The sequence below is a fragment of the Ochotona princeps genome, chromosome X (assembly GCF_030435755.1).
Source record: "Ochotona princeps isolate mOchPri1 chromosome X, mOchPri1.hap1, whole genome shotgun sequence".
Taxonomy (NCBI): domain Eukaryota; kingdom Metazoa; phylum Chordata; class Mammalia; order Lagomorpha; family Ochotonidae; genus Ochotona; species Ochotona princeps.
In genome coordinates, this window is record NC_080865.1 from 77,379,663 (window position 1) to 77,407,552 (window position 27,890).

Here is a 27,890-nt window from a genome sequence, read left to right on the forward strand (position 1 = left end):
CCTAGCTCCAAAAGCTGTATAGGCTAATCCTCTACCTCCAAGCACCAGCATCCTATATGGGTGCCAGTTGATGTCCCAGCTACTAAACTTCCCATATAGCTTTCTGCTTATGATTAGGGAAAACAGCAAATGATATCCAAGTCTTTGGGACTCTGCACCCACTCAGGAGACCCACAAGAAGCTCCTGGCTCCTGGCTCCAGGGATCCAATTGGCCCAGCTGGGGCCACTGCAGCCATTTTGGAAGTGAGCCAGCAGACGGAGGATCTTTTTCTCTGTCTCTCCTTCTCTCTGTAAATTTGCCACTCCAATAAAAATCAATAAGCCTTTTAAAAAGTTACTAAACATAACGCTGCTGGTCTGATTGATTAGAAGTCCTTCCATTCAGAATTTGCCTCACCAGCATTTCTCAGTTTCCCAAAAGCTCTCAGTCAAGGAGGCAAATGTGAGTTATTTTTCCAGCCTCATATTGATCAGTAACAATTCCAGTCTCCTCTCAGAAGACTGGCATCACCAGGGTGATGGGGAGCAATAGTCAGCACGTGAAACTCATTCTGTAATAGTGACATCCAACATGTCAATCACTAGTTATATATATAACATTTTACATTAAAACAAAATAAAAAATTTGGTTCAGCCCAGATTATAAAACAGTTTTAACACATGGAAATGTCTACTGGAAAATCACTGCTTTAATGTTACGTGATTTTGAGAGAGGAGTTAGACTGGGTAGTAGGCAGTCAGAATATTCTGTGTCCCCGAGTCATCATTTTTTTCCTCAAATATAAAGGCATTTTCCCCACCATGTCTTGGATTCACCAGAACACGTTTCTCCAGAGACAAGTGCATATTTTAACATATCCAGAACACACTTCCCCGAGAGACAAGATTACATACCAATTCCCCACCTGAAGCTTCAACCCAATTCTGTCTCAGGCCATTTCCAAGGGGGAGGGCCTCAGACTGGCCTCTTTATCATTAAAACAGGACTGAGGAAGTTGGGTGGTGACACCTTTGGGCCCTTGGGTGGTGACACCTTTGGGCCCTTTTGTCCCAAGGCCAGGCACCATGGAAACCAGGAATTTCCTTTGTTTATGGAGAAACACCTTTTAAGGTGAACCTTTAAAAGATGCTATCCCCACCATTAACACGGGTCTTTTTTTCCCCACTTTCCCTCCTGCCACTATGGCAGAGGTCTAGGGTCTTTCTTTTCCACCTCCTCTTACTAATGGCAGGAGGTATGGTTCTTTTCTATCTCAAAGTCCCCTCCCATCACTAGGACGGGAGCTACTTTTCTCAGCTTTTCTAATAAATCTTGCTTTAAAACTAAACTGTGTCCGCATGAAAATTCTTCTTTCCTGCGAGACAAGAATTGATGTTGCTGCCGTATTCGGGGTCAAAAACCCTACAACAATTTGGGGGAAGTTTGCTTGTTTATTTTACATTTATTTATTTATGTTAGAAAGGCAGATTTACAGAGAGAAAAGAGAGGCAGAGAGAAAGATCTTCCACCTGCTGGTTCACTCCCCAAGTGGCCATAATGACCAGAGTTGAGCCCATCTGAATCTAGGAGCCAGGAGCCTCTTCCAGGTCTCCCACATGGGTGTAGGGTCCCAAAGACTTGGACCAATTTCCACTGCTTTCCCAGGCCATAAACAGGGAGCTGTACGGGAAGTGGAGAAGCTGGGACATGAATCAGCGCCCATATGGCATCCTGGTGCTTGAAGGGTGAGGATTAGCCATTGAGCTATTGCACTGAACCCTAATGTCATGTTATTTCCTTCACCCCAATATGGAGAGTGATTTATTTCCTCCAATACCAAACCATTCTCAGATTGACAAAGTATATCAACTTGCTTCTCCACAGCAGACACAAGTTTTAGCTTTCCCCATTCTGTTATCGAGTAGCTACTACTAAGGCTCCAGCCAGCCTTTATTTGAACTAAAAAGGGTACCCTTTGGGATGAATGGTATATACCTATGTAGAAAGAAAAAAGCAACCTGATGTATGCAAACCCTGTTCGAAGATACAGAGTCTGGATGTAGAGTGCAGACTGCTATTACACTGCCACGTGCATCTCAGCCAGACACTCTTCTGCAATATAAGAGGCACTACTATCAATCATGTTTCATTTCTTATCAAATTAATAACTTTTCCCCCACTGTTCCTTGTCTTACATACAGTTTGTCCTGTAAGGTTACATATTAGTTTATCCCCTATTATTTCAGTAGATTCCACATGAATTTTCCTCACTAAACAAAAAGTCAGAATAAATATTTCCCCCTTGCATCTTTGTTCCATCTCACAGTGCCAAGCAAATATGAAGTAGATTAAAACCTGAGTAGAAGCTAGCTATAAAGACTTCAAGGAAACTATCTTTTTCAAAATTACATTAGCAACCATTATTAACAGTTCACAAGCAAGAAATGGAACCTCTATACAATGTCTTGAATGCAGTTGCTAGATAACCTCAGGTCCTAGTCTCCCAGACTTCCTAGCCTCCCTCTCCTAGCCCAAAGTTGCAAATCAACTTCATACTAAAATTACCTCATGGAGGGGTACAGCCAGTCCTGAGGTCCTGAACCAGTTCTGATAACCAACCTCAGGAGGTTTCCTATTTCCTCAATAGATGACATTTGGACATTCAGTCTTCTCTTGTAAAACAAGGGAAAAGTAACAGCTACCCGCCAGTAGGCCCCAAATGCACTTTGTCATGATTAAAATTGCATAGGAAAACATGGCATTGGTGATGAATCAAAGGAAGGACACAAGCACTAAGGATCAATTGGGAACTTGGACCAAAGTAAACATATCCCTCTCAATGCTAACTTCAGTTGATAAAAATTCCTAATTCCTCAGGAAGTCCATTCATAAAGAATAGTGGTCACTGCTTCTAGCAGGTATTAACAATCAGCTGATATCTATTTTCCAAATGTTATTCAACAGCCTGATCCATATTTCCTATCAAAGAAAAGTCACTCCTCTGAAAAATTCCTTTACTGATTACTAAACTGATTCCTAATTTTGGTGCATTTTTTTTTTTGTTTATCAACAAAAAATTAAGTTTTGTCAAACTCTGCCAAATAATTAGGAAATACACCACTATAGCTTTATTGATCTGTAATTATTTTGAAATTTATGGTATATCAGTGAAATTGACATCTTTAAATTTGATTATTGTTTATAATCCCTGCCTTTATGCTTGCTGAATTAGACATTTTACTTTCTCTGTGTTAAACTCCTCATTTAGTGTACCAATAAGCCTCTGACTATAATGTATATTCAGAATATGTTATCTGAACCACTCAGAAGAAGAGAATGAGGAACAGACGTTTCGGTATGAGAATCCTGCCTGTGAACTATATGGAATCTTGTGAACAGCCCAGACAATAAAAAGTGGTGACAGTAAGGGGAGATCTTCTGAAACATTTTCAGGAAATGTCCATAACCTCAAGTTCTTGGAAATTCCTGAAACAGGAGTGAAAGTACTTATGGCAAGAAAATATCTCATTCCAGAATGAGATCTTGCTTTTCTTTTACACTTCACACAATAAGCTGATTGCCCAAAATTTGTTTCTGTACATGCAATTGAAACGACTTGTTTGCCTGGTTCACTTGTTCGCTACTAGACAATACGCAGCTCTTACTGACTGGACAGTTTAAAAGTACACAATGCTACAACTGATTGGGTATCTCTGTTTCATGCCACTATAGTTGATTGAGTAATCTGCATTTTGCAGTGATGTAAGCCAGGTTGATTGATTGAATAACATGTATAATGCATCAGCACTCTCTTAGTTGATTGGATGATTGCTGTTAAAAAAAAAAAAACACCTGAACATGGCTAATCAGGGCTGCTCCCCTCTTCCGCTGGCCACGGTGCAATACAATCCACCAGTCAGTGCTGGGATTGGCCAGTGAATAAAGACTCCCAAGCTTCAAAGGGTCTGCCTCTGACTCATTTCTGGGATAGATTTGATCACCTTGGAATAATCTCTTTTGTATTGGTCTCACATTAACATGAGAATAGTATTATGACAATCATGTAATTACAAACTCATTTTAAAATATCAATCACAATTATGAACAAAAGTAAAAAGAAATTAATATCATATTTTATTACAAACCTGTGCTGGTGGTATTTGCAGTGGATTGTTATCCAAAATCATTACTTGTAAATGATGCAGCTTCCGGTAACAAACTGGAATTTCAGTCACCTTATTACAAGAGAAATCCAACTTGACTAAAGGAAGATCACCTAATTCTGTTCAGAAACAGAATATAATTAAATTAAATTATACATAGTTATTCTCTTATTCATTTGGTTAAAAAGAGTGACATCTTACCATCAGGCAGTGCATGAAGATTATTTCTTCTTATATTTAGCTCTCTAAGTGAATGCAATTTTCCCACTTGTTGGGGAAGAACCTGAATTTCATTACAGCTAATATCCTAAAGAAAACAAGAAACTGTAATTATAACAAACTAACTGTACATGGTAGTTACCTCCCACAGCATTACTCTAAACACAGATTATCTGACAGATTTCTGTTTGTATTGCATTATAAAGCCAAACTAGTTCAATTAACAGAAAATTTTACATAAAAATGTGTGGTCCTAGCTTAGTAACCACATAAGCTAAGAAGTGAAAAATTTCAACCAAATACCAACTGTCACCAACTAAAACCAAAAGCAAAGATGATCCAAAGTAGTCTTCATACAAAGGTAAAACAAAAGACTGGCAATTATTATTTATGGTGATTATCTGCCAATCATAGTCACTTTGAAATATTTGGTTGAATACAAATTTAGAAAATCAAGGATTTAAAGATATGAGTTGCAATACCAAAGACTATTCTCAGGATCAATTTCAGGCAATGTATTTCTTAAATGAAATAAAAAAAGATAAGATTTACAAGATCAAACATTTATACCTCAAAACACAGCCCAAAGTCATTCTATTGGATTTGCCTCAGGCATCCCATAGGGCTAAAATGCAAACCTGGGTGCAAGTGTAAAGCTTCCTCTTCAGATACCAGTATCCCATATCAGAGTGCCTGGCTGGAGTTTCAGCTACTCTACACTTCCTTCTAGAATGCATGGAGGCAAAGTTAGATGGCCAAATTGGTTGGGTTCCTGCTACCAATACGGGAGATCTACATGTAGTTTCAGGTGCCTGGATTGGCCTAGGCTGATCCTGGCCACTTCAGCCATATGGGGAATGAACCAGCAGATGGGAACTATCTCTCCCTCTAACTTTGCCTCTCAAACTAATAAATAAGTCTTTACAAATACAAGCCCTGATTGAAAACTATACAATGACCAAGTTTCTATTTTTTTAAAACCGTGCTCTCCCTTCCCTCACTTCTTTCTTAGAATCAAATCAGAAAAAATGGGACTAGAAATCCACAACATAATTTCAGATAGTAGTTATTTTGTTGTGGGGTCAACAGCTAGTTCAGGGTCATGAGCTTGGAAGTTACTTCCCACCACCACTTAGGTGGTCACTTCTGCCCACCTATGACATTCACCTATCATCACTTGAAACCTGAGAGGGGGCAGGATTGCATTGTTACATAACCACACCCCTCACAAGCTCCCATAAAGGCCCATGGTAGAGAGGGGCTCTTTCTCTTGGTCCTATGGGTCCACCACTGTGGCACTCCAATTCAGTCTCCTCAGTACCTGCTTGCCCTCTGGCTTCCCACACACAGACTCCAAGGACAGGTAGCCCCTGAGCATGGCCCCCGTATGTCTGTATTCCTCACCCTCTGCTTACTGTTTGGGCAGGACAGTGAAGATGTTAATGCTAATGTGAGGAGTAAGATGGGATAATAGGCAGTTAGGGTCTCTGGTCTCCGGTAAAGTCATTCTTTCAAATGGAAAATTGCGTTTCTCCCCATTTCTTACCCTTCCTGGGGCAGACTCTCCCCTGGGAGAATCTAATTTCTAATTTGTGGACTTTCAAGAGTTCCAGGAGAGGTGAAGCCTAGCAGTAGTGGAATGTGGACAGAAAAGTCAGGAAAAGGTGAATGTCTACAGCTTTGTGAGTGTGTCCAGGTTGTTTGTTGCATGTCTCTTGGGATAACTTACATTTCTGGGGAAGCTGAGACATAGGTCTTCAGGGTAATGACCATTTGTTCCTCTCAGGGTTTCAATTACAGACTGGATTGCCATATGGACTTGTCATTTGCTAATTTCTAGTGGGCCCTGTTATCACCAAGCTTGGCTAATAGACTCCTTAATTCACCCTAAACTTGTCTGATGTGATCTCTAGCACCCTGCAAAAATTTCAGACACACAGAAAATGAGATTTATATTTACTGCAATTGTTCCAGATCTAGCTTTTATTGAAAATTTTATTTGCTTGGAAGAAAGGGAGTGAAACATGCCTTCAGTTTTACTGCAAATAATAATAGTAAAATAGACAGGAGAGTACATTTAGAAGAATATTAAAGCCATGTAGGGAGAATCTAAGTCACAGATAATTGGAAAAACATATTCTACATATGTCTTTCAAACAATATGAAGAATGGTATCTTGACTGAAGAACAATTATTGAATACCAAGAATTTGCTGGGTACCAGTCTAGGGGTTGGGGGCAGTATTCAAAGCTCCTCATGGAGTTTATAATCTAGCAAAGGGAGTAGGTTAGGAGTGATGCCAGAAAAGGGTTAGTGCTATCATTACAAAGAACAAAGTAAAGGGAAGTAGCTGTATTGTAACAGGAGCCAAATTCTTTGGCCATTAGAATTCCAAATGTAGTCTCCTCCAAGAACGTTTCACACTGCATTTCAATAGAGGAGCCTAACTTTTGCATTTGGCTTGCCAGTCATGAGACTTCCCCAAAGTGGAGAGCAAATGCAATCTCCTCAGGAACTTTTACACCGTATAATAGATGAGTTCAGGTTCTGAATTGTCATGTCAATTGCCCAGGGGGCAAAATCTACCAAAGCTGAAAATGCCAGCAAAAGAATATTCTAGCTTAAGCTCACTTCCTCACTTTGAATAACCCCCCAGCCCTCAAGACATCCAAGTCCTAAAATTAGAAAAGGCCCACCAAGCCGGATATTAGGTCACTACCATGGAGTTTCTACTGTCCACACATTAGTAACTGCTAGCTGTTCCAATTCATCTCGAATAAATTCAATTCGGATGTTAGTTATTCCTCTTCTTTAGTGATTTTTCCTAACAAAAAAGATATTGGCTTGAACACTATTCCTTGAGTTGAAAGAGTGAGCCATTCCAGTACATAAGTAAGGATTATGTTGGGCAGAAGGAACAATCCCTTCCCAGAGCAAAACTGGAATACACAAAGAACAGCAAGGCAACAGGTATAACTGGAGGCAAGCAGGCAAGGGAGAAGGAAGAAGGGATATAATTTTTGCTCATGGGCAGAAACTGGATACTTTCAAACAGAGAAATAGCATGATTTGACTTATGTTTTGACAGTTTAGTTACCATGCTCACAAAAGAGTACTATTCAAGTAGCAGGTAGCAAAATTTGGGGGGAAATGCCCTTTAAAGTAAATACCATTGCTTTTCCCCAAAGTTGTCTGATACTGGAAGATTTTCATATAGAAAAACCCACAGAAATCTGATAGATGATATTGTCTAGAAGAAATGAACCCAAGCACAGGAAACTGATCTGCTCTGTTGAATATTGTAACAAAATAGTGTATTACAGACAGAATATGCCTCTAATGACAGAATTTTATTATTTAAAAAATCTGGAATTCTAAAATATAAGGCAAAATCCAGGAAAGCTTCCTTGTGTTATAATTGAAAATAATGATGGCTCCTTAATGAATGAAAGGTATTTCTAAACTCTCTTTTCATATGGTATTTTGACATTAATTTCCCATTATATAAGTATGAATAAATTGATCACAAAAACCATTGACCCTCTAAATATAAGAAACTCATATTGAAGAATACCTTAAACATACTGGGAATGAAGGGTCAACATTTAATACGGTGGCTAGAACACTATTTCCAATAAAGGAGTATTCATTCAAGTCTCAGCAACTGAGGTTCCTAGTTAGCTTCCTGCTAATGCACAACCTGGTGGCAGATGATGGCTCAAGCACTTGGGTCACTGCCACCCATGGTGAAGACCTGGAAGGAATTCCCAGCTCCTGTCTTTACCCTAACCAAGCTCTGGTTGTTGCACACATTTAACGAATGAACCAATAGATGAAAGATATGAAAATAGTTTGTAAAAAATAAGATCTTTTAAAATACTTAATTATTAGGAAAGAATTACTCAAAGAACAGAAAATAAAAATAGACTCATATTATGTGAAAGTAACCATTATAATATGAAAAGAGCTCAATATTTTGATGACCCAATTACATATTTCTCAGCATGCAATTATGTCCATCAAATACCTAAATTATATGTTCAGGGCAATTACTTAAAATTATTCTATTTTTTTTTCTAAATTTAAGGTTGAAATATTATGAATTGCAACTAACATTTTAAAAATTTATTTTCATTACATTTGAAAAAGAGAAAGAAAGGCACATTCCACACACTAGTTCATTCCCCTAATTCCCACAACCACTTCAGAAGGACAAGGACGGAGCCAGAGGCCTAGAACTCAATCAGAAGTCTCATGTGTGGGTGACATGTAACCAGGTATTTGCAATCCAGCGTGTGCGTTAGCAGGAAGGACAACAGCTGGGCATAGAATCCAGGCACTCCAATGAAGGATGCAGGTATCCCAAGAAGCACCTTAAGGGCTACACCAAATTCCTGCTCCCAAATCAGCCTATATTTCTATAGTTAATGACATATAATAATCCTTTTTCCATTTATCTAGGTCTCAATGTGTTATACAATCACATGAGCATACAACAGATGAAGAATTATTTTCCTAATTCTATTAAATTTAGTGTGCCTATCCTTTTTTCCCTAGCACCCTAGAGTAGACCTCAAAAAGCTTTAAAAATTATCTCTCCCCTAAACTTCACTGTCTACAAAATCGATAAATGATTACTCATTTGAAAAGCATTTCTTAGAATTTTTAAGCAAATCTTCTGACCCCAGTAGGGCTAAAGAACAACCAGTGTTTCATGCGTCTGGGAACAAACTCAAATATACATAATGTTATCTCAAAATTTCACTACAGGGAGCTTAGACATATTCCAAGTTATTTGTTCTTTTGAAAATCACACTGAAACTCTATAAAGAAATGTATACTCTTTTAAAATGTATATATAGTATGCATTTTATACACAATTAATGTAACTATTTTACTCACCAATTCCATTAAATCTTTTAATTTTCCAATTTCTTCAGGAATGGATACCAGTTTATTATTGCTTACAACCAAAACTTTAAGGGGAAGATCAAATAGGTATTTTGGCAATGTTGATAAAAGATTTCGACTGAAAAGAATAAGAAAGTCTCATTATTATATACATTCTAAAAACCTAACATGCTATATTGCAAAAAAACTACCTAGAAAACAAATGTTTTCATTAAGTAAAAACTATCATTTAATAAGTGTTTAGTTTGTGTCAAGCACAGTGTTAAATTCCATGTACTGTCTTACCTGACCTTCACATTAACCGCACAGGATAGGTAATATCTCCATTATACTCAAAAGAAAACAAAGGTAATAACTAGTTAACTGAATGGCCAAAGCTCAGTAGAGACTCAAATGTAAGTCTGACCGCAAAGACAATGCTGTGCCTATGACACTGTCCTATCCACTACCAGCTCTCAAACTCCCAAAATGATACTTCTGAGCTAAAGAATGCCAGAAGTTTATTCCTGATATGAATTCAATGCAGATGACAACTCCATGCAACAAACCAGGGAAAGCCATTCATTATGTCTAAATTTATAAAAGAATAGATAAGACTACATTGTTAAAAACATGCTATAACTGTAATCCATTTCCTTTCATTATGGTTTATGACAGCTTACTAACATCTTGAACTTGATACAGCATTCTTATCATTATGAATACTTTTCAATATTACAACATTTATTAATTGTTGAACGTGTATCACATTTTGTTCAGAGCACCTCACATGAAGTAACTTAACTAACCCTCAACACAACCTACTTTTGGGAAATGGATATAATGATTCCCCACTTTACAAATGAAGAAAAAGTCACAGAGATTTAAGTAAACTGCTTAAAACAGCTGGAAAGTGGCAGAGGCAGGATCCAACTCCAGGCAGTTTCGCCCTCAAATTATTATGGTGGTCAAATTCATGTGCCAAAGCACACTGACCACTCCAAATCATCCCTTATTAAGATATATATTAACAAGCATTGATAAGCAATAACTAAGTATTTTCTTCTGCCTCAAAGTAATATTTACAGAACTTATACCTAGGATTTTGTGTAACATTCACAGTGACAAAAACTCAGTGTAATTTAAAGGAGGACTTCCAGACCCTTTATTCTATCTTATCCCTGGCAGAGGACATCTGGAAACAATAGACTGGCTTTTGTCACATGGCACAAATTACCTAAACAACAACAAGAAGTCAGTGCCGCTCAAGTAGAAATCCTAACTGAGCTGCTGGAAAGTCACAATCTTTCTAGAAGCCTGTTCATTGAGTTATTGGCACACTCTTCTTTCTCCAGAATCAGGTTTCTTCATATATTACTACTAAATCAATAGTCATCACATTTTTTCACTATGCGTTTGACAGAAAGCAACAGAAGTTAATCGTTTTAGAAAATGTTATCCCAATGTAGCTTTTTCAAATAGTTTTGAAAACCCGCAACCAACTTATGGAGATTAAAGTGGTACAGAATCACAAACGTTTTAGTACAACTATTGCAAGACATCATCGCACATATAGAGAAATGTGGACGCTTATGCTAAACCACTTTTAGCCAAAAATAAAAACAAATCTTAAAAACACCTCACTACCACCAAAACTTTCCAAATTCAAGCCAAAGAAATGTTAGAGAAAGCCACAATTTGGTGCTGGCATTGTGCTACAGCAAGTCACGTGGTGCTGGAGCAAGTCCTTCTGTTGTTCCACTTCTGATCCAGCTCCCCGTAAATACACCTAGGAAAGTAGCAGAATTCCTGGCTCCTGGTTTACACCTAGCCCAGCCCTGGATGCTGAGGACATTTGGGGGATTAAATAACATATAGACTCTCCCTCTTTCTCTCTCTCTTTAATTCTGCCTCTCAAACAAATAGTTTTTTATTTTATTTTATTGGAAAGTCAGATCTACAGAGAGAAGGAGAGACAGAGAGAAAGATCTTCTAACGGTTGGTTCACTCCCCAAGTGGCATGATCTGAAGCCAGGAGCCAGGAGCCTCTTCCAGGTCTCCTAAGTGGGTCCAGGGTTCCAAGGCACTGGACCATCCTCGACTGCTTTCTCAGACCATAAGCAGGGAGCCAGATGCAAAGTGGAGCAGCTGGGACACAAACCGGAGCCCATATGGGATTCCAGCACATGCAAGACAAAGATTTAGCCACGAGGCTACCGCTCATTACCCAAATAAGTAATTTTATTACTTTTCCAGGTCTCCCACACGTGTGCAGGTCCCAAGGCTTTGGGCCATCCTCTACTGCTTTTCCAGGTCACAAGCAGGGAGCTGGAAGGGAAATGGAGCAGCCAGGATATGAACCAGTGCCCATATGGGATCTCTGCACACGCAAAGCAAAGACTTTAGCCACTAGGTTACTGCACCAGACCCTGTCAACTTGTTTTGATTCAGAGCTTGACTTGTTGTTTATTTTTATGGTTTGAGGCATATAGTTTAAATTCAGTTTCTTCATCTGTAATACAGGGATAATAATGGAACTGATCTTATAATGATAGTGTGAAGATTAAATGGGGCAAGATGGGAAAGTATTTACAATATTGCCTGACACACATAATTTAAGAATCAATTTCGAGTGTTGGGTCTGGCAAAGTGAATCAACTGGCTAATCATCCACCTGCAAGTGCCGAGATCTCATATGGACACCAGTTCATGTCCTGGCTGCTCTACTTCCCATCCAGCTCTTTGCTATGACCTGGGAAAGCAGTAGAGAATGGCCTAAAGCTTTGGGATTCTGAACTCGTGTGGGAGATCAGGGAGAAGCTTTTGGCTCCTGGCTTCAGATCTATTCAGCTCTAACTGTTGCAGCTGTTTGGAGGGTGAACCAGAGGATGGAAAATCTTTTTGTCTTTCCTTCTCTGTAAATCTGCCTTTCTAAGAAAATAAACTTTTAAAAAGTAAAATAAAATAATTTCACAGGTCTGTGTGTCCACCTGTGAGGTGGGTGCCAGGTTCATGAGCCCTGGAGGTAAAGGATCCGACGGGACTCTGATCGCCTGGCTCAAATCCTTGGGCCCATCTGCAAGACAGGGTACCAGGTTCGTGTGCCCCAGGGGTGGGAGATCCAGTGGGGTTCTGGTCACCTGTCCCGGTTCCCTGTACATGCCTATGATGTGGGTGCCGGTTTCGTGACCCCAGAGGTCAGGGATCCAGTGGGGCTTGATCACCTGGCCCAGGTCTCCGTGAGACCTGTGAGGGGATGCCAGGCTTGTGAGCCTCAGGGGTGAGAATCCAGCAGTGCTCGGTCACCTGGCCCAGGTCTCTTGGCCGCCTGCGAGGTGGGTGCCAGGTTCATGAGCTCTGGAGGTGGGGGAATCTGGTAGGGTTTGGGTCACCTGGCTCGGGTCCTTGGGTCCACCTGCGAGATGGTTGCCAGGGTCATGAGCCCCAGGGGCAAGGAATCAGTGTGGCTCAGGTCGCCTGGCCCAGGTTTTTGGCCCACCTGCAAGGTGGGTGCTGGGTTCGTGAGCCCTGTGAGTAGAGGATCCAGCAGGGCTCAGATCACCTGGCCTGGTTCCTGGGGTCCACCTATTAAGATGATATCGGGTTCATGATCCTGGTGACTGGGGATCTGACAGGCCTCATTAAGTCACCAGGCCCTTGCACTCACCTACAAGGATATGCCCTCCTCAGTGAAAAAGGCAGAGCAATGGACACAGACCCTGACGCACATGGAGAATATGGCAGAGAACAGAGCAAGTTGGACATCTACTCCAGCCAAACGATGACAGCAAAAATCTGGATGAATGGAGACTTGAGGTTGACTATGTCACCCAATGGACACTGGGAGGGCTGTATCGTTCTTGGGTTGGCGAAACTGACAGCATTTCAGAACTATCCAAACCACTTACACAGAACCCTCAGAATGTGCACACACCAGGACTCGGGGTTGATACCAGGTGGTGGTTCCCTATCCCTGGGTACTGGGACATTTGGAAATCTGAATGTGGCTTCCCTGTTTATCTTTCCCCTTCCCCCAGAAACAAGAAAAAGAAATAGCAAATTTGGAAATAATTATTTCACCCACCTATCCCTAACCCTCAATCCTTCCCACCCTGATCAACCATGTGATTATCATGGAATTTTTTTTAATTTCAAATGTCATTTATTTCCACACTTTGTATATTTCATCCTCAAAGCAGCAGCAAAGTCACAAAAGTGACCCAAATGACTTAAGACCAGTGTCTTATACTGTTTCATTCTAAATAAGGAAGTATGCATATACATAAATCTGTGATGTGGTGCTATGATTTCAGAGAAGTTGCTGCCCAAACGACCAGCAAGATGCTGAAATTAACAGGGGGCTTACTAGAAATGCAGGTGCATAAGTAGGCCCAACCCCCAGTGCGGGGGGGATAGCCATGCTCAGAGTCTTAGAAGCACTGTTCTCAAGAACAAGACCAATTGCCTACAATGCAGTATGAAAATATGAAAGTGCTCATAACAAATGATTGACATACAGACTATACAGTCAAATCAAACACACTGCTTTCTTATTAAAAGGAATTAGTCATAATAAGAAGCCCAAATTTCCTTTTGTTGAGGGAAGGAAACAAGCCTCTTCTGTTTCAATATTCATTAGAGTTCCCCAAAGAGTAAGCATTTCCAAAGACCAGAGTGGGCTTTTGCATTTCCTTCCTAGCAACCAGGGGATAAGACTTACCAAGGTTGACATGTTCAGAAAAGCCTACTACGGACCCACCAACTTCCCCATTTCTTCAAACTCCCCCAAGCCTTCAAATACCCAAAACTCTTAATGATATAAAAATTCCAGCATGCTGAAAGCCTGGATCCCTGCCACATGGTCACTCCATCAACTCGCGTCCAGATGTTCATCCTTTATGAATTTATTAATGTCTAATAAATTCAATTGAGCAGTGAATTCACTCCCCGTTTCTGCATCTTTTCCCCAACACCTTTAAAGATTGTCTACTTACCTAATGTTAAGGTATGTTAACATCTGAAGGTTTTTAATGGCTTCAGGAATGGTTTTGATGCAATTATGATATAAATTTAATGTTTCCAGAGGTGCAAATAACCAGACATCAGAAGGAATTTCTGTAAAACGATTTCTGGAAAGATCTGAAAAATAAGGAGTGTTTATTGTCAAACATACATCTCTATCTATGGTACAGAATAGAACTACGCTCACCCTGGCTGAATCACTTAGAGCCTAAGCACCTATTCAAAATATAAAATACTATTCACTAATATTATGAAGGCAAAAACATGATTTACACATTCACAGAAATCATATATATTTACAAAATGTACTTGATAAAATTCAATTTGTCTTTTAAATTGCCAATGAAGAATTCACTCTGATCTTTTAACACAAGCCAAGAAAGCTTCCCATGGTCCCACAGCCACCTACATTTTTCGCTTCTGCTGTCACAGCCACATACACATAAATTCACAAATAAATTTGTTGCATAACTTGGACTTCTCAACCCATGGCAATTTGGTTTCTACTCACTCTCACATTCACTGTGGTTACTAGCATCATTCCATATCAATAACCACTCCATCCATCTTGCAAACATTCCCTTCCCTTGGTTTTGAAGACTGTACTTCTGCATCTGTTCTTATTATCTCTCTGCATTTCTTCTGCTAGAGTTTCCTCTACTTGTATCTTAGACACTGTGATATAAGATGCTCTTTCATTCTTAAGATACACTCTACCGGGCGAGCACTGTAGCATACCAGGTAAAATCTACCTCCAAAGTGCCAGCATTCTGTACGAACGCCAGTTCGAGTCTCAGCTGCTCTATTTCCAACCCAGCTGCATATTTATATGCATTGGAAAGCAGCGGAAGATGGCCCAAGTCCTAGAAGGATCATTTGTAAAATGAAAATCTGCAAAATATTTAGGCCATCACATGGTAGGTTGTGAAATAATAATCGAAAAGGAGAGTTTCTCAACTGTATCTACTACAAACATTTGCGGCTAGGTGCTGTTGTTGGGTTGTGGGCTGACCTGAGCAGTACAGGATATTTAGCCACGTCCCTGGCATCTAAGCACTAGGTACCAAATACTCTTTAACCATGACAGCAAAAGCAGATCCCCTAATGTGCAAACCCTCTCATCTTGGCTGAGAACCACTGTTAAATCATTTACCTTATGCAAATATATTTTACTTACATTTGTTTATTTTAATTATTTGGTTAAAGATGTAAAACTATGGGGCCAGCACCGTGACGCAGCAAGTTAGTCTCTGCCTGTGACATCAGCAGCCCACATTGGCTCTAGTTCAAGTCCTGGCTGTTCCACTTCAAATCCAGTTCCCTTAATGGCCTGGGAAAGCAGCGAAGGATGGCTCAAGCCTTTGGGTCTCTGAACCCACATGAAAAACCCAGAAGATACTGGCTTTAGATTGAGCAGCTGCTCTGGCCATTGTAGCTATTTGAGGAGCAAACAAGCAGATGGAAGATATATTTCTCTGTCTCTCCTTCTCTTTATAATGATGCTTTTCAAATACAAATAAAATATTTTTAAATGCAAGAATAGTATATACTGACAAAAAGAACATTTATAGTACAGTTTTGCTCACTGTACCTCATTTAGCATGCCTTTAAGAGTAACCTCCTACCAATAATGCTCAACATATGAGGGATGAGACTTATTTAATTAGCAATATAGTAAATTCCCTATTCAGAGCATTAATGTGTATTAATTCATAAGTGTAGAGATGGATAAAGAGATTCTCATTTTTCATTAATGTAAAACTTTATAGTTGGCAAAAGAAAACAGTAGCTAATATTATATAATACAAAACTAGTTTTAATTATTTTTCTCCTACCATAGGATTCTGAAAAACTTAGTAAAATGACAAATTACTAAAAAAAAACAAAATATGAATCTGAAACAAGTTTCTCAATATTCTGGCTTACATCCTCTGGAAACCCTAGCATCATATAATCCTATTTGAGAGGAAAATGAAGTCACTGGTTTTATTTTAAGATAGGTTTATTTTACATTTAGGGTTTTACCTCCTATTGTTGTAACTTCAAAATTCTGAGAGTTGAAAATTACTACCTACAACTATTTTGAAATCCCAAAAACAAAAGTATGCCTAATTTGTTATTTTGTATTTTAACTAGTATTAAACAGTCATAAATACTGCATTGGTCCCAGAGATAGATGATAGCTGCTTGAATTAAGACTGAAAAAACAGGATAAGAGAAAATGAATAGAATTCGAAACATTTTTTAATTAGGACACTGTGCTTGCAGAGAATGCAAGGGACTGGCTATTCGGGATAAATAACAGAGAAGGGTCAAGGATAGCAATCCTCAAGAAGTGTGCTAGTTTTCCCACCCATTCTCAGCTTTTCTGGTGCTGCAGTGCCAAGGTGAGCAGAAAGAAGTCAGTTGACAAGCTCACATGCAGGACCCGTGGGAGACAGGAGCCAGATGTTCCTGCTTCATCTGTTTGTGGGACTTCATAGGCAATACTTTATTCCAGCTAATGCAACAGTACAAGATCTGGTGAGAGCGCTCTCCTGTCCATACACTTAGTTTGGCATTGGGAGTGACAGCAAACACAGCCAGCACCATGGCAGGTGGGAAATGGGGAGCTAGCTCACACTGTACCCAAGATTGTGCTGGTCTGGTGACCATCAATAATGACAAACACACAACACATCAGCTAACTGACAGCATCAGGGTCATTGTACAACTGGTGAATCGGCATCAGCTCCAGGATCAGGTCATAGGGCCAGGTTGGCTTAGGAACAGCTGGCACTCCAACCAACTTTGAGAAAAGATTAAAGTTGCACTGATTGGCCACCCACACGACTGCTTCTTGGACACCAACATTGACTTAGTGCGCTCGGGACCATAGGGCACCATGAGATTTATCACCGACCCCTGAGTCACCTGGACTACACATTCATCTGCCAGGCTTTTCCCCCTTGTTAATACGTCTGCTGGCCCAAAACCAGGAAGAGGGCATTCTGGATCTTACATTAACCATTAAATTTCCCTTGCTCCAAAATAATCCACAATGGCACCCAGAATTCTCCTCTCTGCACCAAAATGATATTATATAATAAAATAGCAGAGCTAGTGCTGGGTTTTTGCTGCTGCTGCTGTTGATGCTTTTCCCTTTTGAAGCAGAGGTGCAATCAAGGGTCCAACTTCATATTTGCATGAACTAAGACAGCTGAAACAGACTCCTCAAAGGCAATTACTAAATGCACATTGGAAAAATATCCAGTCCAGTTCCCTGCTTGTGGCCTGGGAAAGCAGTCAAGGATGGCCCAAAGCCTTAGGATCCTGTACCTAGGTGGGAGACCTGGAGGAAGCTCCTGGTTCCTGGTTTCAGATAAGCTTGGCTCTGGCCATTGCAGCCACTTGGGGAGTGAACAAGTGGATAGAGGGTCGCTCTCTGTCTCTCCTCTCTGCAATTCTAATAAAAATAAATAATTTTGTTAAAAAATTGAAATTGTGGGAATATGGTTAAGACCATAAAATTACAGAAATGAAGTACAACAAATTGCTGGTGTCACAGGTCCCAGCTTCACTAGATACCAGTGTAGCTTCCTGCATCTATCTGGAGCCCCATACTTTTAGCAATCAACTTTATTTATATCACCCCACAGTTAGAATCTTGGTAGGGATTAGCACTATGGGGCAAAATGCATCCAAAGTCAGGGGCCAAGAGCTTTATCTGGGTCTCCCACATGGGTGCAGAGTCTCAGGGACTTGGGTGATCTTTGATTGTCTTTCCAAGCACATTCACAGAGAGCTGGATTGGAAGTGTAGAAGCTGGTACTCCAACATGTGTCTATATGGGATGCTGGGTCTACAGGCAGAGAATTAGTCTACTACACCACAGCATACTCCAGTAATAGTTTTGTTAAATAAATTGTCACAAAATGAGAGAACTTGCTTTTTATTCAATTCACTTTTATTTTTCCTTTTTAACTTTGAACTCAAATTTTTCCTATACAAATGATTGTGACAAGAAAAGAACACTGTAAATAAATCAGGAAGAATGGTATGCCTATTCAGACTGATTTTTATTGTTAACAGAAAGTCAGTACAATGAAGGGAAATCTTAGAAGATTAGAAATCAGATTAAAGCCACAAAATTTCAAAAAGAAATAAAGACTGTGGTGAGGTGCACCCCAGCGTTAGCACCTCATAAGCAGCAGGCAGGTGTGACTTCATTTTGCTTCTTATGTTTCAAGCATAGCTAACTGTGGGTATCTACTTCTGTAAACATGCTTGCTAGGTGATTTGTTTAAGGTGTGGTCTGAACTTAAGTTGACTGGATAATTTGTAATACATACCACCTGAGTACATCAGATTTTTTTTTTTAACGGCTGCAGCCAACTTATTCCATTGGATAGTTTGTACTACTATGCTACCTAAGTTGATGGTATGGAAACTTAAAAGCCCCAGACTTCAGCCATGCAAGGCTGTGGTTCCTGTAGTGTGACAGGAGGTACCGTTGCCAAGCTTGGCTAATAAAGACTCCTCATTACACCCTACATTGTGTTTGGCCTAATCTTTCTTGCTCTCCATAATAGGACATCAGCTATAAGCCACCAGGAAGGCCAACACTTGAAAGTATTTTCTAAGCCTTCTTTTTTAAAGATTTATTTATTTTTATTTGAAAGGCATATTTAGAGAGAGAAGAAGAGACACAAAGAAAAATCTTTCACCAGCTAGTTCACTCACTAAATGGCCACAAAGACAGGAACTGAGCAGATCCAAAGCCAGGAGCTTCTTGGGGTTACCCACATGGGTGCAGGATCCCAAGGACTTAGGACACCCTCTGCTGCTTTCCCAGGCCATAAAGAGAGAGCTAGGTAGGAAGTGGAGCAGCCAGAATACAAACCGGTGCCCATAAGCATCCTCTGCTGCTTGAAGGTAGAGGAATAGCCTGGTAAGCCACACCTTTGCCTCCAACTGTTACAAGCATTGAGGGCTCCAGCATGATGGCTCAATTGGCTAATACTCCACCTCCAAACACTAGAATACCATATGGACACTGGTTTATGTCCTGGCTGCTCCACTTCCCATCCAGCTCCCCACTTATGACTGAGGAAAGCAGCAGAAGATGGCCCAAGTCCTTGGGACTTGCAGCTACATGTAAGACGTGGAAGAAGCTTCTGGCTTTTGGCTTTGGATCAGCTCAGCTGTAGCCACTGAGGCCATTTGGAAAGTGAACCAGCAGACGGAAGATCTTTCTGTCTCTTTCTCTCTGGTAAATCTGCCTTTCAAAAAAAAAAAAAAAAAAAAATATATATATATATATATATATATATCTTCTTTAATAAAAAGAATTCTTAGGAAAAATAAGACAAAACATAAAACACTCTTAGCATATGAAAAGACTAAATAAGTTCAAAAATGACAGGAGAAAAAAATAAAATAGCAATATATGCTCATCTACAAGGGTGAGGGAGCTTTCCCACATCTGTGGGTCTACCCTCCAAATGGTTGCAACAGCCATGACTGGGCCAGACTAAAACCAGAAATCCAGAATCCAATCTGGTTCTCGCATATGAGTGACACTAATCCAAATATGTGAGCTACCAACAGGTTCTCCCAGTGTACACATTAGCAGGCAGCAGGAACAAGAAACTGAGAGAGGACTCTAGCTAACGTCTCACTTGGACAAGGAAGGCACACTTCCCAAGCAGAATTCTTAACTGTTAGGCAAATGTCTGCTCCTGAAATAGCAATATGAACAAGAGTTGCTTCAATAAAACAAAGAAATTAGAAGCAAGATGTCATTTTAATAACTTGCATAGTTTTTATGATTCTTTGTGTTCTTTTTCCCACTCCCAAAAAGATGATCTTGTTAAATTACAAAGTAATATTACAGGCTCACTAGGGAATATAATTAAATTTACAATCATAAACTATTTTCTGGATAAGTTTGTCATATATTTGTTTAGTAAACACCACTTAAAATTATTTTAGAATTACTATTCTAATTGAGCAGTGTTAAAGCTAATAAAGCATAACAGTCAAAATTAAAATTCAAGCTTCTACAAAGTCTCTAAGTTAAAGAAATCTATTTCTCAAGTATTTCAGATTTACATCAGAATAAACATGCTTTCTAAGCACTAGGTAAACAGAATAACAGTGCCCAAAGAGAAATATAATCATAGAAGTAAACAAACACACAAATCACATTCTAATCTCTTGAACTTTGTCACAACAGTATCTCATTTTCCATCAAAATGTAAAAATTAAGTTTTATGTAGATACAATGAATAAAACTGATTCAAAATGTTTACCTTGTGATATACACCTAATATATCTTTTGTGACATTAAAATTCATTTAATTGGGTCCAGCATGATAGCCTAGTGGCTAAATCCTCACTTTACATGCACCGGGATCCCATATAGGTACCTGGCTAGCCCACATCCCATCCAGCAACCTGCTTGTGGCCTGGGAAAGCAGTTGAGGACGGCCCAACGCCTCTGCACCCTCGTGGGAGACCCGGAAGAAGCTCTGGGCTCCTGGCTTCGGATCAGCTCAGTTCCAGCTGAATTAACATGAGCCCTAAAGTCATAAGAATAGTATGACTAATACTGAACCTATTATATTCACAAAAACATTTTTTAAAAAATAAATTTATTTGTTCTTTGAAAGAGTGACAGGGGTGGGGAAAGGTAGAGGGAGACATCTTGAATCGACTGGTTCATTCTTCAAATATTTACAACAGACAAGACTGGACAGATCAAAGCCAGCAGCCAGGAACTCCATCTGAGTCTGTCACATGGGTGGCAGGGACCCAAGTTCTTGACCCATCATCTGCTGCCTTTCCAGGTAAACTGGCAGGGAGCTGGATCAGAAGTAGAGTAGGAAGGACTTCAAATAGCACTTTGATTTGGGATGCCAGTGTCAAAAGTGGCAGCATTACACAATTCATAATATTGATTTCAAGAACTCTATGGTATTTAATACATTTAATGTATTTAATACATTTCTAGGGAAAAAAAATTTCCATCTAGAGATGGAGAAGAGCGAGCTTTCAGTAGAGTGATTAAGACAACAGATAAGATGCTTGCATATTATACGGAAGTACCTGGATTTGATTCCCACCTCCAGCTCCTGACTCCAGATTCCCACTAATTCAGTTCCTGGGAGGCAGCAGAGAAGGCCTAAGTAATTGGGTCCCTGCCACCTACTCAGGAACCTTGATTGAGTTCCTGGATTCTGGATTCTGGATCCTGGCCTCAGCCCAGACATTGCAATATAATGGTATTTAGAATAAACCAATGAGTGGGAGCATCCCACCCCTGCCTCATTCTCTTATCCTCTCAAATAATTTTTAATGGGGAAAAAATTACTGATTCCCTATTCAGAGATTCATGTTACAGCAATTTCAAAGCCATCTTACAGGACAACCAGAACTTAGGAAAAGACAATTATGAACACTTTCAAAATTTCCATGGGAAAAAAAGATTAACACTTGCTGTGAATTTTCCTGTAGAGAGCTCAACAGTGGACCTCAACAATATCAAGTTCTACTTCCTGAACCCTCAGAGTGATATCTTATATGGCAAAGTTTTTGAAGATATAATCAAGGAACTTGCAATGGGGAGATTATTCTGGATCACTGGACGAACCCTAAAAGCCATCACATGTATTCTTAGAGAAAGGCAGACAGAAGTCAGAAAGACACAGTGAGAGAGCCATGTGAAGAGGGATACAGCCACCAGAGTAACACACCCTTCTTGTCACACCAGCAGCCACCTGAAACTGGAAAAGGGAAGCAAACAGTTCTCACCAAGAGCTTGTCCCAAGTGAGTCTGTCCGTGCTAAAACCTTGATTTTGCCCCACATAAAGTCACTTTTAACTTTTGGACTCCACCACTGTGAAATATTAAGTTAATAATTTTATTTAGTGGAGAGAAAGACAAAAGACAAAGAGAGCTCCAACTGGCTCGTTCATTTCCCAGATGACCTCACCAGTTGGAGCTGGATCAGGTTTGGAGTCAGGAGACAAGAACTCCAACTGGGTCTCCCACATGGGTGACACTGTGGAGGGAAGCTGGAGATGGGAATCAAACCCAAACAATCCTATATGGGTCTGGGTGTCTCATCCAGCATGTTAAAGGCTAGGGCAAATATCCTCCCAATTCCTGTTGCTTCAAGCCATTAAGTTTGTAGTGATTACTTACATCAGACAGAGGAAACTAACAAGCTCCACAATGACAGTTTAATCATAAATTCTATCAAGTGGTATTGCCAGTAAATTCACAGTAGACAGATTGTTGTATACTGTTTCCTGCTTCCTTCAATGCCTCCTTGTTAAACTACTGGGAGCCAACAGGAGACATTAATAGATCATTTTTAATACTCTGATAAAAAAAAACTATGTGCTATAATTCTCCTGAGTTTCAAAGATCAAGGAAGCTAGAGAAGGAAAGAAAAGAGTCAGATGGAATGGAAATCTGTTTGCTGTCTCTGAAGCTGCAGCCAGAACAGCCCAGATGGGTCCATCTGCTGCCCCATGCAATTTCTGGCCTGCTGGATAGCATTTCTGCCAAAGTACATATATAAAGTGACTTTCAAAAATTATGCTATTATACCATGCTACTTATACTAATTACAGTTTTATTCAGTGTACAAAAGGATGTGATGCTCATTTTTTGTGCAAATTAATAAAGCTAAGGTATTCCCTTAGGTGCTACTTCATAATACAGATTACCTTACTCCCCTATTTTTTTTTTAATTCTATATAATTGAAAGCTTAACAATTTTTATCTGTGGTAAAATTTCTAATAGTGTAATATGTTGTAACATTTTCATCATAATAGGGTTATCAGCATAGAATTTTCTTCTTAAATGAATATGAAAGTTAATGGAAAAATCATTTGAAACCAAACTCTAAATTCACATTCACAGCAACCAGAATGCATTCAGGCAAGTACACACACACACACACATACACACACACACCCCTCATACACTAGATAAGAATGTCACATACTTTGCATTATTTGCAATCCAATATAGGGTTACTTCTAACTTTTCACAGCCTGGTGAGGTGGCTACTATTCCTCATTATACACACGAGGCAAAGGACAGACTGAATGAAAAGCCCAATGTTAAAATAAAACCAAAGCCTGGCAATGCCTGACAGCATTGGAGTTCCAAATTCACATCACTTCAGAGCTCATGGTTTATGTATGATTCTCCACTCCTCCAGCACACTTATTAGTTCCTGTACCACATTTCAAATTTTCTTTCCCACTACAACCATAAACCAAGGTCACAGGAATTCTAAATCTCTTAACCACATACATATCCAACACTGCTTCTGGGAACAGGAAACAGAACATAAATCTTTGAGTCCTGATGTTTGGTTCAGAAAACAGTAAGTCATTTTAAACTCTCAGCTGCTCCTAATTTACCAATTCAGAATTGTTTTCATCTGAGACAACTCATTTTCTTAAAGAAAAAGGTCATTATTAAGTTTTCAACATTTTAAGCGTTTCAATATAAAACATTAGATGAAATTAAACAAATATCTTTAAAAGGGGGGGGAATACCACCTAATAGGCAAAACCATTGTGTCAAGAACCTGACAACTCAAAAGTGTCTGAGATTCCATCTTACTTGGAAATCAACATGTGAGCCTATACCTTGTCTTAAGGAAATTATCCTTGGAGTGTCTCTCAAAGTTCACAGAAGTCTTATAAGACCGAAAAAGGACGAGTATTTATTACCTAGTAGAGGACCACTAGACTTGGTGTGGACAGCATTTTTTGATTCCATGGACTACTACCAATAAAACATTACCAAAATCATTTAGCTCCTCACCATTTCAAAACTACTTGAAATGAGTAAACATTCTGCAAAAAAAAACTAAGATATAAGCAAAAGAAATGAAACTTTTCAACTTATTTACAATAATGTTCATAAATACACAAAATAAACAGAGAGCTACTAGATTCATTTCTTATAATATAAACAATAAGCGCCAGAATTATCTTTATGAGAGTACATAAAATCAACCAACTCACACATTTTCCCCAACATCAAATTAAAAAATTGCAATTTATCTGCATCTTGGTAACTGCTACTGCACAAATGCAAGCATTCCAACAGTACACACAATCTTATTAACATGCCCTCAAGTATTAACGCTTCTTATTTGTCTTAGTAAAAAGCTGTCAGGACTACAAACTCAGGAAGAAAACAGGAGGCACCACAGTTATCTGTCCATGAAAGAATGAAGACTTTGTCTGAAGTATTAGAGACTCTGGTGTTGGAGCCTGATAGGAAATGACAACCCCATGGCTCTGGCATCTGCTTTGAACAGATGCCCTCCATGAAGACAGGTGAGTTCTTGATTCAGTATTCCCTAGAAAGGGGTTATGCTGTCATTCTGACCAAGATAATGATCAATCTGCAACCCTGAATCTTGTTGAATTAAGTAGAATGTATAGATTACAAATCTTGGTAAAACATAAGTCATAGGTACAATGAAGGGGTTGGGGGGCGGGGGGAAACTTTTATAATGGACAGTGAGAAAAATCAGGGGAAAAATGCTGTAAATAATTAACAGAGACAGTAACAGGCAGATCCAACTCACCTGCAGCAAGCAACGAAAATGGAAGGGTCATTTTGAACACGCCATTTGGAGGTGCAAAAGAGCAAACAAAAACAAATGCTACAAGCAACCAAGATGCTAACCAGAGGGCAGATGACATTCATTCACAGTGAGGAAAGGACTATGAGTTATGCAACAATTAAGCCACATGGAATGATAAGACTCTATTTTAAAACGGAGGGCGATGAATTATACAGTTGACTATAGAAAATTCTACAAGGCTTCTGAGTTTCTCCATGGAACAACTAATGAATCAGTGTCATGGCATTTGAACATCAAACTCATATTTAAGTATGGCGGCATCTTCCTAGAATTTTACCCATGAAATGCGTTGAAATCTGTTCTCTTTATATTAACAGAATTTTTTAAAGTGAATGGCAACATATTTTAATTCTTATGAAATTTGGCAATTCAGAATAGTTCTTGAAAAATTTCACTTTGAAAAGAGACATTACAGCCTTATCACATAACTTTAAAAGAAAAAATTCAACTAGAGGAAAAAATAAACATGGTAATAAACTGCGAAAAAAATCTAGAACAACATATTACGAAGGTCTTTCACAAAGTGTCAAAAAAAGAAAAAAACCACACACGAAAGATTTCTAGATTTAGTTACATTAAAAGAAAAAAAAGGGGAGGGTGGCCTGGTGGCATGGCAGCTAATCTATCTGCAAGCGTGCGCATCCCAAATGGGTACCAGTTCACGTCCTAGCTGCTGTACTCTAATCCAGCTCCCTGCTTATGATCTGAGAAAGTAGTGGAGGATGGCCTAAAGCCTCGGGACTCTGCACCCATGTGAGAGACCCCGAAGAAGCTCCTGGCTCCCAGCAACAGATCACCTCAGCTCTAGTCATTGTGGCCAGTGAATGAATGACCTCTTTATCTCTCCTTTTCTCTCTGTAAAAATTTGCCTTTCCAATAAAAATAAATCAATCTTTTAAAAAGACAAGCTTCAGTCTATAAAAAAGCATAATATCAATAACTCACTGATAAAACCTAAAGCCAAGGACATAATTAGATTCAAAAACTAAAATTATTTTAAACAATGACCAATGAGTAAAACTCATAAAAATCTAATCAACCCCACTGTAATCAAAACAAATGTAAAGATTAAAATACTACAATGCCTCTATCAAACTGATTTTTAAAGGTATTATTCAATGTTACCAAGACTGTTTTGAGTCGAGCACCATCCACACACCACTGCTGAGAAAATCAAATAAAGTTTGCTAGAAAACAATTTGGCAATGTGAATCAAGATTCTTAAAACTGTTCATAAGCATGGACCTAAAAACTCAGTCTAACAATTTTTTTGAAACCAAACAGACATACTTTTTAAATTACATATGTTTGGTAATTGTATAAATTAGTAAGAAATCAGGAACAAATATCCAACAATAAGCTAATTTCCTTTTGGCTGGGAAATTTCCAGAACACATCGTGAGAAGTGAAGGAGAGTTATGCTCAGTATGTGCTCCTTCCCCCTCCCCCCTCCACCAGATTCAGCCCACTCACAAGCTGTAGGAAATGGGGGGGGGGGAAACACTTACTAGGTTTTAGGGGGTCAAGATGACATCCATGCTAAAAATAAAGGCTTACAAGAAATGGGTCTTGAGGTACCACCCTGATCAGAATCCAAATGGGGAGTAAAGGTCAAACAGATTTCTAAAGCTTAGGAAGTTCTTTCTGATCCTAACAAAGAGGAATTCTAGGACAAAGGAGAACAAGCAATTACGGGAGGGGGTGGTGCCAGTTTTAGTTCTGGCTCCCCCATGGACATCTTTTCTATGTTTTTTGGAGAAGGAGGGGGCAGGATGCAGAGAGAACTGAGAGGCACAATTGGTGCACATCAGCTCTCCTTAACCTTAGAAGACATCCATAGTGGTGCAATGAGGAAACCAGCTCCGCAGAGCAGTGTGATTTGTGACAAATGTGAAAGCCCAGGCAGTAAGAAAGGGGTATGCTGTCCCAACTGCCCACGTACTGGAATGCAAATAAGAATCCGTCAGATAGGACCTGAAATGGCTCAGCAAATTTAATCTGTATGCATGGAATGTCAGGACCACAGAGAACTCATCAGGCCTTAAGAGAGATGTAGAAGCATCAACTGAAACAGTTTGAGACAAGAAAATTCTAAAACGTCAATGTCAACTGAATTTGAACTATGGAAATGCAACAAGGTGGAGTAATCCACCGTGGGGGTGGGGGGAGGGTTTGGGGAGGGGTGGGGGGAATTCCAGTGCATAAAAACAAATGTGTCACATTATGCAATGAAATTAATAATAATAAAAAAATTGCACACAAAAAAAAAAAAAAAAAAAAGAAAATTCTAAAACGTCATACGGACAAAGGCATGAAAGATAACACTCCATGGTGAAGGGAACCAAGAACGAGGACTGTAGCCAAGAGATAATATCATTGTGTTAGATCAGAAGGACCACTCTGCCCTAGCTACAGGCAACTTGAAAATAGGCAAGTGTTACACAGCTGGGAGAAAAGCATCTAATAGCTGTTGGGCATTCTGGGTCTGGTTGATGCCAAATATGTGCTAACTATAACAGTGTGCCAGTATAGTTGCCTGTTCTACTTTTTTTAAAAAAAAGATATGTCGGGGCCCGGCGGCGTGGCCTAGCAGCTAAAGTCCTCGCCTTGAAAGCCCCGGGGTCCCATATGGGCGCCGGTTCTAATCCCGGCAGCTCCACTTTCCATCCAGCTCCCTGCTTGTGGCCTGGGAAAGCAGTTGAGGACAGCCCAATGCATTGGGACACTGCACCCATGTGGGAGACCTGGAAGAGGTTCCAGGTTCCCGGCTTCGGATCAGCGCACATCGGCCCATTGCGGCTCACTTGGGGAGTGAATCATCGGACAGAAGATCTTCCTCTCTGTCTCTCCTCCTCTGTGTATATCTGGCTGTAATAAAAATGAATAAATCTTAAAAAAAAAAAAAAGATATGTCGGGGGCAGATGCTGGTGTGAGAGGAGTTAGACT

The 27,890-nt window shown here is 39.6% G+C and overlaps 1 protein-coding gene and 1 pseudogene across 4 annotated transcripts in view; one reads left to right on the forward strand and one right to left on the reverse strand.

Annotated features, from left to right (window-relative positions):
- The window catches only part of LRCH2 (leucine rich repeats and calponin homology domain containing 2), a 102,458-nt gene that overhangs the window by 58,490 nt on the left and 16,078 nt on the right, over positions 1-27,890 (reverse strand). For all 4 annotated transcript variants that reach the window (XM_004590209.4, XM_058658967.1, XM_058658966.1 and 1 more), the window contains exons 2-5: positions 14,248-14,392; positions 9,266-9,392; positions 4,346-4,451; positions 4,127-4,263 (exon numbers count right to left, since the gene is read on the reverse strand). In XM_004590209.4, the coding sequence (XP_004590266.2) occupies positions 4,127-4,263; positions 4,346-4,451; positions 9,266-9,392; positions 14,248-14,392 (515 nt within the window). The remainder of the gene's footprint in view (positions 1-4,126; positions 4,264-4,345; positions 4,452-9,265; positions 9,393-14,247; positions 14,393-27,890) is intronic.
- LOC105942100 (dnaJ homolog subfamily A member 1-like) lies at positions 26,471-27,453 on the forward strand (annotated as a pseudogene).